Source organism: Eptatretus burgeri, chromosome 17, assembly GCF_056783735.1.
Source record: "Eptatretus burgeri isolate ZD-2024b chromosome 17, Ebu_testis_v1, whole genome shotgun sequence".
Lineage (NCBI taxonomy): Eukaryota > Metazoa > Chordata > Myxini > Myxiniformes > Myxinidae > Eptatretus > Eptatretus burgeri.
Window position 1 is genome coordinate 46,197,321 of NC_140977.1, and position 14,575 is coordinate 46,211,895.

At 46.7% G+C, this 14,575-nt stretch overlaps 1 protein-coding gene across 4 annotated transcripts in view; it reads left to right on the forward strand.

Moving 5' to 3' along the window:
* The first annotated feature begins 699 nt into the window (after nucleotides 1-699).
* Nucleotides 700-14,575, forward strand: part of LOC147009968 (uncharacterized) — a 220,325-nt gene continuing 206,449 nt past the window's right edge. Inside the window, exons 1-4 of one of the 4 annotated variants that reach the window (XR_015053068.1) lie at nucleotides 700-1,258; nucleotides 1,400-1,456; nucleotides 1,573-1,629; nucleotides 7,616-7,723. Coding sequence is in view for 3 of the 4 variants with exons in the window: in XM_085863195.1 (XP_085719321.1) it covers nucleotides 1,039-1,258; nucleotides 1,400-1,456; nucleotides 1,573-1,629; nucleotides 7,616-7,723 (442 nt within the window). In the remaining variant the exon portion in view is untranslated. The remainder of the gene's footprint in view (nucleotides 1,259-1,399; nucleotides 1,457-1,572; nucleotides 1,630-7,615; nucleotides 7,724-14,575) is intronic. The other 3 variants (XM_085863195.1, XM_085863196.1, XM_085863200.1) reach the window with 3 other exon arrangements.

Consider the following 14,575-nt stretch of genomic DNA (forward strand, 5'->3'; position numbering starts at 1 on the left):
ATCGCGACTCCTCCCCCACCATCATCGCGACTCCTCCCCCCACCAGCCTCACCGTGACTCCTCCCCCCACCAGCCTCATCGCGACTCCTCCCCCCACCATCCTCATCGCGACTCCTCCCCCACCAGCCTCATCGCGACACCTCCCCCACCATCCTCATCGCGACACCTCCCCCCACCAGCCTCATCGCGACTCCTACCCCCACCATCCTCATCGCGACACCTCCCCCACCAGCCTCATCGCGACTCCTCCCCCCACCATCCTCATCGCGACACCTCCCCCCACCATCCTCATCGCGACTCCTTCCCCTCTTCCCTCCAGTCAAATTTAGTTCATCAATTGATGGATTGAATTAATCAATCATGTGATGTCGATCGAGCGCAGGCAAGATGGGCCGAAAGTCTTCTTGTGTGGAAGTTCCTTGAGTAATTTGTCCTTATAATGTATAAATTTAAGCACCAACCAACAACCAGACAACGAGAACAGAGAACGTACACTTATTATACCGACGCACGAGAGTTGTTTTAAGAATGAACGGGAAGAGAAAGGAGGACGGCAAGTGGCATTGGAGAGGGCAAGTTCGAAAGGAATTTTGGAAAGATTAGAGAAAAAGAGAACAGAAAAACATTTCTGGAGAAAAAAACGATAAGGAGTTAAATTATATCCCAGATTTGCGTTCATGATAAATAAATACCTCAAACGAATTTGCTGTGATGGCGTTTCGGTTCCTTTGTGGGCGGCATGTTATCACTTATTACACATATTGGTCTCCTTTGTGAACTATTTTGTCCGCAAAGACGTAAATGAGGTTTTTCTGGGGGATGTCTTTCTCGGTGTATATTTGAGCTCGGCTTGTACATCCTCCCTCCTTCCTTTTCACTTCTTGCTTCGTGAAAGTGAAACAAGAGTGTTTGATACAGTCGACAGAATATGTTCATTTGGGGAAGTGACATGGGTATAACAACAGTAAATAGTTCGCCTGAATTATTTTCATAGCCACTGGAATGAAAGAAATTTCCTTATTTTGAAACTAGGAAGAGATGAACACAAACCGGCTGAAGCAGTTTGATAATTCCGTACCGATGGTCATGGACCGAGACCCCCCGAGCTGCGCTCACGATCCCAACTACTCGGACTCCAAGTCGGGCTCCGATGGAGGGACCAGAGGGGGTCCGGGAGGAGCTGCTGGGATCTGCGGGTTCAGGATCCTGGACGTTCAGAACCTTCGTGATGGAGGGGACGGGACGGACCTGGAACCCGGTACGGGGTTCTCTCATGATGGACAAACCACGTTGATGAATATCTCGGAGAGTAAATAAAGGAAGAGTTTAACACGAGTTTGTTTTAAAGTAAAATCTCCGAGTGTGATCTTTGTTTAAAACGGGTTTTGTTTCTCCACAGATCCGATAGTGGTGGTGAAGGTGGAACCTGAACCTACAGGTGTTTTTCCCTCACAAGGTAACAATCTATAATAACAATGTACAAGTTGAAGATAATATAACAATGCTGGATGATGGGAATGACCTGACGGGTTGTGGTGAATTTGGTTTCTGACTCCATTGATGTTGTTATAGATTTAAATGAGGAGCTGAAGGTGAAACTTGAACTTGGGGAGAATTGTTCTTCACAAGGTGAGTCCAGCACTACATTGAACCATTTGTTCACAGAATTTAAATTAACTTTAAATATACATATATACTGAAACGCAAAAGAAACTTGCCACCTTTTAAACCATCAAATATCAACAATAACACTGCGTGTAGTAAATGTGTGAACTTATTTGTGGACAATAGTGTCCTCACTGTCAGACAAAACGGTCACGGATGGTCACTTGAACCTTCAATGGTCACTTCATAGCACAGCTGTTGAACAGCCGTTTTGACTGTCAGTGATTAGCCAAGGAGTACAGGATGATTTTAATGAGCTGCACGTGATGTCTTGATATTGGCTTTAAAAAGGCCAGTGCAAAATGGGCATTTCAATCAACATGCCACGATTGTCAAGAGATCAACGGCAGTGTGCCATGGGCATACTGCAAGGCGGATTGAGCTACCGTGAGGTGGCACGTCGCCTTGGCTGTTCACACCAGACGATATCGGCCCTGGTGGACAGAGACACCCTCCACAACTCTGCAGATGACAGACCTCGATCAGGGAGGCCAAGAGTCACCACTGCAAGGCAGGACAGGCAGATGGTCCGAAGTCAGATGGCTTCAGACATTGAGGACTGAGTGGAACAGAATCCAGCAGCAATCCATCCTAAGACTGGTAGGCAGTATTCGCCGACGGTTCACTGCCTGTATCCAAAACAATGGTGGCCACACACGCTATTGAAAGGGGACTGACATTGCACCCTGTGCTGTTCTGTACTGTAGAACAAACTAATGAGATGGTGTATCTTGGTCAAAAACTTGACATGTCATCAATAAAATGTCAATGTTTCAATTAGCAATTGTTGGTTTGTTATATTTTGAACTGTTACAATTTTATTACATTTCAAGCAAGTGGTAAGTTTATTTTGCGTTTCAGTATATATATTTTTGTATACCTTGTCGATTCTCGTGTGGGAGCAAACACACAGAATGCGCAACAAGGTGGGGGGGGTATGAGACAAGAGGGGCGGGAGAGGGAAGGACAAACAGTGGGGAACAGAGACATTAGGAGATCTGAGATCTGTGGACGGGGTACACGGGGTAAACAAGATGGACATTTCAGGGACTTTCAGGACCTTACACGACAGGGAACTTTCAGGAAGGAAAGCAGGGAATTTGAAGGAGGTGGGTTTGGAGTGGATTAACGGGGGTAGAAAACATCGTTTGTATGGGGGAAGAGAGGTGGTGGTGAACAGCTGTTTTGAAGACCTGGAGGGAAGAGTGGGATTGCAGAGTGTGGGAGTTTATTCCAAAGGCAGGAAAAAAGAGGAATGAAAGAGTGAAAGTGAGCAGTGTTTCTTGATTTTGGTAGTTTTACCAGAAGGGGGTTGCTGGCAGACCTTGAACGCCCTGTGGAAATATTTGGTGCGGGGGGGGGGGGGCACATCTCGCAGACAGAGCAGGGTGAGCGAGACTGGAGAGGAGATGGTAGAAGACAGAAAGACCACCGACCTGCCTGCAGTGAGAGATTGAGAGACCCAAAAACAGCCTCATTGCCGGAGATACCAATGATCCGAAATGCCTTGGTTTCCACAGCGTGAAGCCGAGAAAGGTGAGAGGTGGGTGCACCAGCCCAGAGGGGAGAGCAGTACTCCATCAGGCTGTGGACAAAATCTTTTTATGTGGTCAGGGGCTCAGGTGGGCCGAGGAAAGACTGTACGATGGAGGATTCTCAGTCGGCGACTGGCGAAGGAGGCCGCTTTGGAAATGTCGCTTTCCCAGGAAAGATCATGGCAGATAGTGAGACCCAGAATTTTGAATGAAAGGACTTCTTCAGGTGGATTGTTGAGAAAGTTGATTGGGGGGGGCGGGTCCAGATGGTCCTTTCGGAGAGAAATAGTGAGAGTGTGAGATTTGTCCGGATTGAAAAACATGTTCCACGTTTTGGACCAGTTTGTGATTTTACCCAGATCTGCAGTGAGCGAAGAAGTTCCTGCTTGCCGATCTGAGGGATGACAGATGATACGGCAGAGGATGGAGTCATCAGCAAAGAAATAAAGAGTATTTTCCAGAGAGTCAGAGAGATCATTGATGAAAACCAGAAAAAGAACAGAACCTACCTTGAGGAACTCCAGCCTGGACAGGAAGAGGGGACGAAAGAACTCCATTTTAGGCCACACGTTGACTGCTACAGGAGAGGAAGTCTGCGAGCCATGAGTGGAGATGGCCTTGGATACCATAGGAAGAGAGTTTGGTGAGCAGGGCAGGGTGCCAGACCGTGTCAAAAGCACGCGATATATCTAGGGATATGGCTCTGATTTCATGTCTGGCATTGAGTACCTCCATCCATTGTTGGGAGAGCAGAAGCAGCATATCCAGTGTCGAGTGACCTGGTCTGAAACCAAATTGATGATCGGAAATCAAGCCATTGGAGAAGAGGAAGGATTTCATGTCTGCAGCGATGATGGATTCCATAACCTTGCTGATGATTGGGAGAAGGCTGATGGGTCTGTAGTTGCAGGGATCTGTTTTTGCACCTTTTTATGCAGGGCAGTAATGTTTGCTGATTTCCAAGCAGATGGCAGATGACCTTGAGCAAATGAGAGGGTGAATGGAACAGAGAGAGGGAGAGCAAGAGTAGAAGAGCAGGTTTTTAGGACACGTGGGCTGATGCCGTCTGGACCGCTTGCAGAATCTGAGGTGAGGTTTGACAGCAAGCTCTCCACCTTGTCAGAAGAAAAGGGCACAGAGTCCAGGGACAGCTGGGTGCGACTGGATAAGGTGGGTACAGAATGCGATGGGTTTCAGACACAATATTTAGGTGCAAACACGGAGTTTAGGCATTCAGCCTTTTCACGTGCAGCATCAGCTGTGCGGCCATTTGAGGTAAGGGATTGGATGGAGGGGGAACATTCACCAGAAACAGATTTGATTTGATGCCACCAGGATTTGGGGGAGGGAGACAGGTTTGAGAGTTCAGACTTGAGATTAGAAAGATCTTGTGTTCTGGCTCTCCTGAGGGTAGACACACACTTGTTATGAGCTTTGTGGAAGGAACTGATATTGCCTTCAGTTAGATTTGCTTTCCATGAGGCAAGGGCAAGTTGTTTCAGGACAACTGCCTTGTCACAACCTTCAGTGTACCATTGGCGGGAGGAAGGGTAGGACAATTGCAGACAAGAGGGGATAAATCTGTGCATTAGAGAGCGCAAGTTTCTTTGAAAGAATTCCTGGACAAGTTGATGTTGGCGAAAGTAGCGATGGGAGACAGTTTGGAAGTTTGTTGGCTGCTTGAAGACCTTGCCAGTCGGCTTGAGTGAAATGCCAGACTCGACGGTGCTTCGGTGGTTCTCTAATAACAGCCAGAGATATGTCGACTTTGACAAGCATGTTGTCAGATTAACCAATTGGAACGGAGGAAGAACAGCAGATATTTTCAGGGAAATTTGTGAAAATCAGATCCAGAAAAGATGAAGTACTGTTGGTTGAGATCTGGGTCGGGAAGTTGACCGATTGAGTCAGTCCCAATGAGTCGCAGAAGTCTTTTGCTGAAGTGCCATGGCAGGTGAGGGAGGTACCTGCACACATCCAACTGGCATGATGACAATTGAAGTCACCCCATATGAGGAAAAGAGAGTTAGGATGAGAGGATAGAAGTTGGTCCATGTTTTCAGCGAACGAGGTGTAAATGGAGTCATCACTGTTTGGTGGACTGTACAGCACACATATAAACTTGTGGGAGTGGAGGGGAAGCTGTCACCAGAGGTATTCCTGTGGGTTTGGGGGAGTGAGGGCAGTTGCTGGAGAGTGAGGAATCGTGTCTTTGATGAAGAGAGCAACTCTTCCATCAGAATGAGGCTCAGGTCTGTCATACCAGAGGAGGGAGTAACCAGTGAGAGATACTTAGGAGTCAGAGATGTCTTGAAGGAGGAAAGTTTCTGTTAAGCAGATTATGTCTGCTTTGTCAGTGGCAACCTGAATGGAAAGATCTGTCAGGTTTGAGCAAAGGCCCCGGATGTTTGAGGTCCACACTGTTGAGCAGGAGGGAAGGGAGGAGGCTTTTGGTGCAGGGGAGGGGAGGGGCAGGGGAGGATGAGGGAATGTCAGGAGAGTTGTTGAAAGAGAGTGTGCCATTGCAGTAGAGCGAGGGGAGAGGGCCAGATGAGGAGGAGAAAAGGCTGGGTGTTGCTGGGGAGTAATAAGAGTGGGGGCAGAAGGCAGTTAGAGATTGGAGGAGGTGGAGTGATGAGATGGAGGAAAGAGGGAAGGAGAAGGAGGAGGCTTTGTGCATGTGAGGGGGGGGGTGATTGGAGGGAGAATTGAGGGAGAAGGGTGAGGGGGGAGTTTTTGAGAAAGGTGAGAGGGAAGCTTAGAGTGGGAAGAATGTGAAGGTTGCTGTGAGAGGGAAGGGAAGCGATAAGAGCAGGCTTGGCCAAGGAGCAGGGGGCGATGGGAGAGGTGGGGAGAGGGGAAAGATGAGTCGATGGTGGTATAGTGAAGAAGGGAGTGAGTTGGTGGAGGAACAAGATTTGAGGGTTTGGGAAGAGGGGAAGGTGAGTTGAGAGGAAAGAAGGAGCATGTTTGTGGTGTTGACAAGTGTAGTGATTGAGAGAGTGAGATGTCTGTTAGGTTAAAATGGAGTTCACAGATCTTAGAGCACCACACACTTTGGGATGACAGAGGAGTAGCTGATATTGAAGCAAAAGACAGTGAGGAGGTGCTTCGAGAGGATGTAGAATGAGGGGCAAGATGGGAGGGGTAAGGAGAAGGGATAACAGGTGAAGGGTTAGGAGGAGGTAGATTTAAGTCTATTTTAAGATTTAAAAAAAGGACGATTGATGGAACATGAACATGCATTGCAAACTGGGTTAAAAAAAAAAAATGGTCAGAGATGCGACGGAAGACATTATGTGAGGGATGCAATACAGGTGAATAAAGAGAATGGAGAAAAGAAACATTGTCACAGTTGGACCTTATAGACACGAGATGAAGGAAAGGTCGAATTGAGAGTAGTCTGTTGAAATAGAAAAAGTGTCGTGAATTATGATACAGTAACGAGAACCACACGTGAAAGAAGAAGTTGAAACATTAAAAAACGGTTTTTATTTCTTCTTCTTCCTCATCCTCATCCTCATCATAGGATTAGGTAAAGGAAAGGTTGAAGAAAAATCATGAGGTGAATGGTGAATTTGGATCGGCAAACGTAGAAGGGAGAAACAATTCCAATAGAAACACGTCGTTACGGGAGGTGTATAGTTAGAAATGATTTTTTTTTTTTTTTGATAAGGATTGTAATAGGGTTTGGTAAAGGAAAGGTTGAAGAAAAATCGTGGAGGTGTGTGGTGAATTTGGATCGGCAAATGCAGAGGGAAACTGGTGGGTCGAGGAAAAGTAACAGGAAGAAGAAGAGGTAGAGAAACACATGAACCGAGATGGAAAAGATGGGTAGGCCTCAAGGAAACCCGATATGACAATATCGACAAAAACTCGCAAAATAGCACAAATTTTGAAACAACACTGAACTAGGAGATTTGGAGATTGGGACCATACACTGTGCAGAGCGTTGGTGCTGCTTAAGCAGTGTCCTTGGCTATTGGGCACAATCCTGGACGGGTCGCCACTCCGACACAGTATACCAGATTGCTGGCACTCATTATGCTGACCTCAGAAGGATGACAGGCTGAGTTAACCCCACCTGGTGTTAATTCAATTGCTGAGCAGGATTTGAACTCAGGACCTGAGGATCCAAAGCCCACCACCCTAACCATTAAGCCAACACCAGGCATACTGAATTAGGTATACACAGTAAACATGTAGGAAACAAATTAAAGTCAAAACGTGACAAATAACGCCCGGAAACTTAACTTTGAGAAAGTCGGCAGAGACCCCTGAGAGAACCAGCCGTTTCCGCAAAACCCGGAACTGGAAGTCAAATTTTATGAACGAGGATACTATTTAAATTCCCACAAGATGTACTCGGCATTTTAAACCATCCACGGCCCTGACGTCCGTCCATTTCTCCACAGATGAAACGGGTCGAGTGAAACCCGGAGGTTTCCCTAGTAACGCTCCTCCGATGTTGGACGTCATTTGTGTGAAGGAAGAGCCGGGTGAAGATTCCCTCTCAGCAGAAGGTGAGTGATGAATGAAACTCTGAATCATTCCCAAGTGTTTTTAACCAAATGAATGTTTTATAACTCACTCTCTTTGTTTCGTTTAATTTTGCTTAAAACATTGTGGAAGAGTAAAGGGGGGGGGGGGCGGTGAACCAGTGAGTGTGTTCCTCAAAGCCAACACAGCATGGGGTCTGGGGCTCTCAGGCAGGCCCTGGAAAATCCATGATTCTGAGCACTTCATGGAGGCTTGTGCTATATTTTCTGGAAAATTTATCTTGAAGTAGCTATTGGAAGATGATTGCCTTTTTAATTAATATTATGTGATCTCTGAAATAGTGACCAATTTGAAATTTTATGTCAAACTTCAAATTGAATAGATGATGTACAAATTAGTGCACTAAACGACTGCTCTGCCTCACGTGAACTTGATGGGGAGACGAAGTCAAATAAGTCTTTCCACTTGAAAAAACATGCGGCAGAAAATCTCCCGTGATTCTTCCACAGTAGACCCGGTAAAATTGCTTCCGGAAAAACCCAAGTTCCTGTTCCAGGGACTCGGTTATTCCTGGATAATGCTGCACGATTCCAGGCTGTGTTCCAGTGAGCAGTGTTAAGCTCAAGTCCTTGTATTCTATCATGTCGGTGGAGATAAAGTGTTCCTTCAAGTTTCCTGACGCATTGTCGATGACCTTTAAAAAATCGACCCTGTAGAATTCCTGTGCCAATTTGGCAATGTATTGTTGTATATCTTCGCTTTCGTGTTTGTTTGGGAACCTGCATGTGCATGTTCCAGTTAGGAGTTGTAGTTTGTACTGGTCGATTTTTATATATTGTTGCGGTTCTGCAAAACCGCATGCCTCTAAGGCAACGACACCCAACATACAGAGATCCACAGGCAGTTATCTCGTAAGTCTTCGTACAGTTAGACCTTCCCCTCATGTCTAATGGATTAATGGGACAAAGTGCATTGTGTGGGTCTTATAGCTAGGTATAATTATATCTCTATCTTCCATTCAATCCTGATTTTCATTCCAACCCTTTCCTTTTATCCATGATACAAATTGAAGCAGGCACCGCACCCAGGCGGCCGCCTGTGAAAATCACAATGATGAGGACGTTCCCCAGCACGCGCGTGGCACGCCCTTTCATTCAAATCTGCGCATCGATTTACAATGGTGTCTCACCTTGCTCACCACCTCGACCACCAACATCTCCTGCACACAGGAAAAATCTCCACGCACCTCCGCATCAATGCAATTTGCCACCAAACGGCGTGCTGCGTGGCCCAGGCCACTCAGACCGCGTGACACGGGCATGGGCCAAGCACGTTAACAGCACCAACCGCAGCTCTCCGGGGGTGCCCTGAACGGGCATGCGGGACCGACATAACTCGTCCAGTTGCCAGAACACGTCCCGGGAGTTTGGTGCAGGTGCGGGCTGTGTCACACCGGGTGTGTGAATGAGGCCGCTTCCGGCCCCAGGAGCCTGGCAGAGCAGGGCCAGGATCCAATGGAAGGGCACAATTTGGATGACGGCATGTCGCTTCGGGTCATCGACCCCCCCCCCCCTTTTCGCCCAGGGCTTATAAAAGGCAGATCACGAAGCCGTCCGCCCTCTCTCTCCTCCCTCTCACCTGCCTGCCTCGCACTGTCTCCGCCTGTTTTCCACGCCCACTTCTTTGCTTCTCTGCTCCACCCTCTCTTCACTGCACCTCGTCTGCCTGTCGCTGCATCTACATTTGGGGTTGGTGTGCGACAGACATTCTTCTGGACCAGTGCAGAGCACACATTTCCACGAGCCCCGCCAAAGTGATCAAGCAAGAGATAATGCGTCGACTCTTAAGGTGGGATCGCTCAAGCGGAGCGTCCCCCAAAGTTTACTGGGTTGCGAGGTTGGCCGACCGCGCCAGGTATTGAGAGGCTGTTAGTTATCATCTGCTCTCCTTCCTTCTGGCTAACTAATCTTCATTTGGTCTGCGTGTGTATGTGATGGCACCTGTTGTAGCTTAAATTAAAATCGTACAAGATATAACGGGATAAGTCTGCTCTGTGTCTGCTTTTGTAAATAGCTTGCCTTTTGTTGCACCCCACAAATTCCTTGCTGTTCCTGCTGTACATGATAATAATAAACCCCATTTGCTCTGCCACATACCATTCCTCGCTAATTGTAAATAAATGCTTTATATAGAAATGTTCCCAGCTCGTTTTCATCTTTTCCTTCATTGGTCCAGCATGGTCTGTATCCAAGCTTAGCCGGGACGTTATCCCCCAATGATCTGTTTCCTTGGCAGTTACGCTTGGCTGCATCTGATCCGGTAAGGTGATCCGGTTTGAACAATCCATACCGAGGGTGTGTCCCCTGGTAATTGGATCATGTGACCATTTTAGGTAACTGGGTTCCATTAGACAAGTGTTTCTCAACTTTTTTGAGTCATGGACCCCGTTGAGAATCTGGTGAAAGCTACAGACCCCTCCCCAGAAAAATGCACATAAGCACACAAGCACAAAATTTTGCATACAATGAATAAATTTTATAGCAAAGGAAAATTATTTCCTTCACGTACCGTCATAATCAGAATAAAAAAAACAATCTTCACAAAGAATATATCACTTTTTTCATGCAAAAATCAATGACTATTTCCTGAATAAAATGAAATATATCCAAATTGTGCAAATTAAACAAAAAATAAACATCAATTCTGTTCAAAAGTACATTTCAGTGAGAAGGCTGTTGTTGTTTGGCTGCAATATGAAGATGAAATTGTGGAGTGGTCTTTGACAAGGCAACACGCATGTCATGTTTGACATCCAATCGATTTCTACTTTTCGTTTTGATGGTAACAAGTGCTGAAAATCCTGACTCTCAAAGATATGTAGTTGCAAATGGAATCAGAGCTCCCATAGCTCGCTTTGCCAGACGAGGATAGGCTTGTGTCAAGGAACACCAAAATTCTCCAAGACTCTTCGAGTTTAACTTATGTCGTATCATTTCCTTTATCCTCAGGTCTATGACGTCATCTTTGGCAAGGTCTGCATCAGTAACACAGTTTTTATCAGCAAGGAAAGGATTACGTATCCACGTTTGAACTTTAAAGTCATCTGAGCAGAAGTAACCTTCGAGATAGGTTTTTACGGGAGGGCTTCCTCAATCATACCCGCGAACCATCGTCGCCTCCCGGTTAGTACTCGTCTTCATTAAGCAAGAATAAGTACATAACATCCTGTACATAGAAAAAAAATAAAACTTTTTACAAAAAGCTAGCGAAAATAAATTTTAAATAATTTTTTATGCGCCTGGTTCACGGATCCCCTGAAGCCCATTCACGGACCCCGAAGGGGTCCATGGACCACAGGTTAAGAACCCCTACATTAGATCTTCTTCTTCCTCTTTCGGCTTGCTCCCGTTAGGGGTCGCCACAGTGGACCAGCTGTCTCCATTTCGCTCTATCCTCCACATCTTCCATTGACACTCCAACCACCCGCATGTCCGCCCTCACCGCATCCATGAACCTCTTCTTTGGCCTTCCTCTTCTCCTCCTGCCTGGCGGCTCCATCTTCAACATCCTTCTCCCGATATACTCCGTTTCCCTCCTGTGCACATGTCCAAACCATCTCAATCTCGCCTCTCTCACTTTGTCTCCAAACCGTCCTACCTGCGCTGTCCCTCTAATACACTCATTTCTTATCCTGTCCATCCTCGTCACTCCCAACGAGAATCGCAGCATCTTTAACTCTGCCACCTCCAGCTCTGCTTCCTGTCTTTTTGTTAGCGCCACCGCCTCCAAACCATACAACATAGCTGGTCTCACTACCGTCTTGTATACTTTCCCCTTCACTCGTGCAGCTACCCTTCTGTCACAAATCACTCCTGCAACTCTTCTCCACCCACTCCATCCTGCCTGCACTCTCTTTTTCACTTCTCTCCCACACTCTCCGTTACTTTGGACAGTTGATCCCAAGTATTTAAACCAATCCACCTTCCCCACCTCAACTCCTTGCAACTGCACCATACCACCACCCTCCCTCTCATTTACGCACATGTACTCCGTCTTACTCCTACTGACTAACATTCCCCTTCTCTCCAGTGCGTACCTCCACCTCTCAAGGCTCGATTCAGCCTGCTCCCTACTCTCCCTACAGATCATGATGTCATCCGCGAACATCATGGTCCATGGAGACTCCAGTCTGATCTCGTCCGTCAACCTGTCCATCACCATTGCAAACAGGAAAGGGCTCAGAGTCGATCCTTGGTGCAATCCCACTTTAACCTTAAACCGGTCCGTCATTCCTACCGCACACCTCACCACTGTCACACTGTCCTCATACATATCCTGCACGATCCTCACATACTTCTCCAACACTCCCGACTTCCTCATACAATACCACAACTCCTCTCTTGGCACCCTATCATAAGCTTTCTCTAAATCCACAAACACACAATGTAACTCTTTCTGGCCTTCCCTATACTTCTCCATCAACATTCTCAAAGCAAACATCGCATCAGTGGTGCTCTTTCCTGGCATAAACCCATATTGCTGCTCACAGATCATCACCTCTCCTCTCAACCGAGCTTCCACTACTCTTTCCCACAACTTCATGGTGTGGCTTAACAACTTTATCCCTCTGTAATTTCCACAGCTCTGCACATCACCCTTGTTCTTGAAAATCGGAACCAGTACACTTAATCTCCACTCCTCCGGCATCCTCTCACTTTCCAAGACTTTATTAAACAATCTGGTTAACAACCCCACTGCCATCTCTCCAAAGCACTTCCATGCCTCCACTGGTATACCATCTGGGCCAACCGCCTTTCCACTTTTCATCTTCTTCATAGCAGTCCTCACTTCATCCTTACTGATCCACGCCACTTCCAGATTCACTATCTCCACCTCTTCCAACCTTCTCTCTCTCTCATTTTCTTCATTCATCAGCTCCTCAAAGTACTCCATCCACCTTCTCAACACACTCTCCTCGCTCGTCAGCACATTCCCATTTGCGTCCTTTATCACCCTAACCTGCAGCACATCCTTCCCAGCTCGGTCCCTCTGTCTTGCCAATCGGTATAAATCCTTTTCCCCTTCTTTTGTATCCAACTTCTCATACAGCTCGTCATATGCCTTTTCCTTGGCCTTAGCCACCTCTCTTTTTGCTTTTCGACGCCACTCCTTGTACTCCTGCCGACTTTCTTCATCTCTCTGACTATCCCACTTCTTTTTCGCCAACCCCTTCTTCCTTATACTTTCCTGTACTTCCTCGTTCCACCACCAAGTCTCCTTATCTTCCTTCCTCTATCCAGAAGTCACACCAAGTACCTTCCTAGCTATCTCCCTCACAACTTCTGCTGTCATTGCCCAATCGTCCCACCCATCTTTACCACCATCCAACGCCTGTCTCACCTCCTCCCTAAATTTCACGCAACAGTCTTCCTCCTTCAGCTTCCACCATCTGGTCCTTGGTTCAGCCCTCACTCTCTTCCTCAACCTCACCTCTAAAGTCATCCTACAGACCACCAATCGATGCTGTCGAGCTACACTCTCCCCTGCCACAACCTTACAGTCACTAATCTCTTTCAGGTTGCATCTCCTACTTAAGATGTAATCCACCTGTGTGCACTTTCCTCCACTCTTGTATGTCACCCTGTGTTCCTCCTTCTTCTTGAAATACGTGTTTACCACTGCCATTTGCATTCTTTTTGCAAACTCTACCACCATTTGCCCTTCCACATTTCTCTTGTTGAGACCGTACCTCCCCATCACCTCCTCATCCTCTTTATTCCCTTCCCCAACATGTCCATTGAAATCTGCTCCAATCACCACTCTTTCATCCTTGGATACACTCTCCACCACTTCATCTAACTCACTCCAGAAATCTTCTTTATACTCCATCTCACACCCCATATGTGGGGCATATGCACTGATGACATTCATCATCACCCCTTCAATTTCCAACTTCACACTCATCACTCGGTCAGACACCCTCCTCACCTCCAATACCCTCTTGACATGATCTTCCTTCAGGATTATCCCGACACCATTTCTCCTCCCATCCACACCATGGTAGAACAGTTTGAAACCACCTCCAATGCTCCTCGCCTTACTCCCCATCCACTTGGTCTCTTGTACACACAGTATGTCCACCTTTCTTCTCTCCATCATATCAGCCAACTCTCGCCCTTTGCCAGTCATCGTCCCAACATTCAGAGTTCCAACTCTCACCTCCACACTTCTACCCTTCCCCCTCTCCCACTGCCTCCGGACTCGCCTTCCCCGTCTCCTTCTCCTCCTTCGCCCAGCAGTAGCACAATTTCCACTGGTACCCTGCTGACCACCGGTACCGGTGGCGGTCGTTGGTAACCCGGGCCTCGACCGATCCGGTATGGAAATTCGTTTTGTTGTCTGCATAATGATTTGGCATAGGTTTTTACGCCGAATGCCCTTCCTGACGCAACCCTGGTCGCCTCTTACGACACACAGGGATATGGTACACCTATTCTAACCGGGGCATACACCGGGCCCAGTACAACTGGTGCTCATTTTGCCGACCTCAGAAGGATGGCAGGCTGAGTCAACCCCCTGGTGTTTTCGACTTGGTATATATATATATATATATATATATATATATATATATATATATATATATACATACATATATACACACATATATATATATATGTATATATATATATATATATATATATATATATATATATATATATATATATATATATATATATATATATACACATTATATATACATATACATACATATATTAATTCAGTGTCCCAACGGGGCTTGAACTCAGGACCTCTTGGGTCCCAAGCCACTGCCCTTACCACTGCGCCAACACCAGGCTTTGGTGTTGAAGAACCCC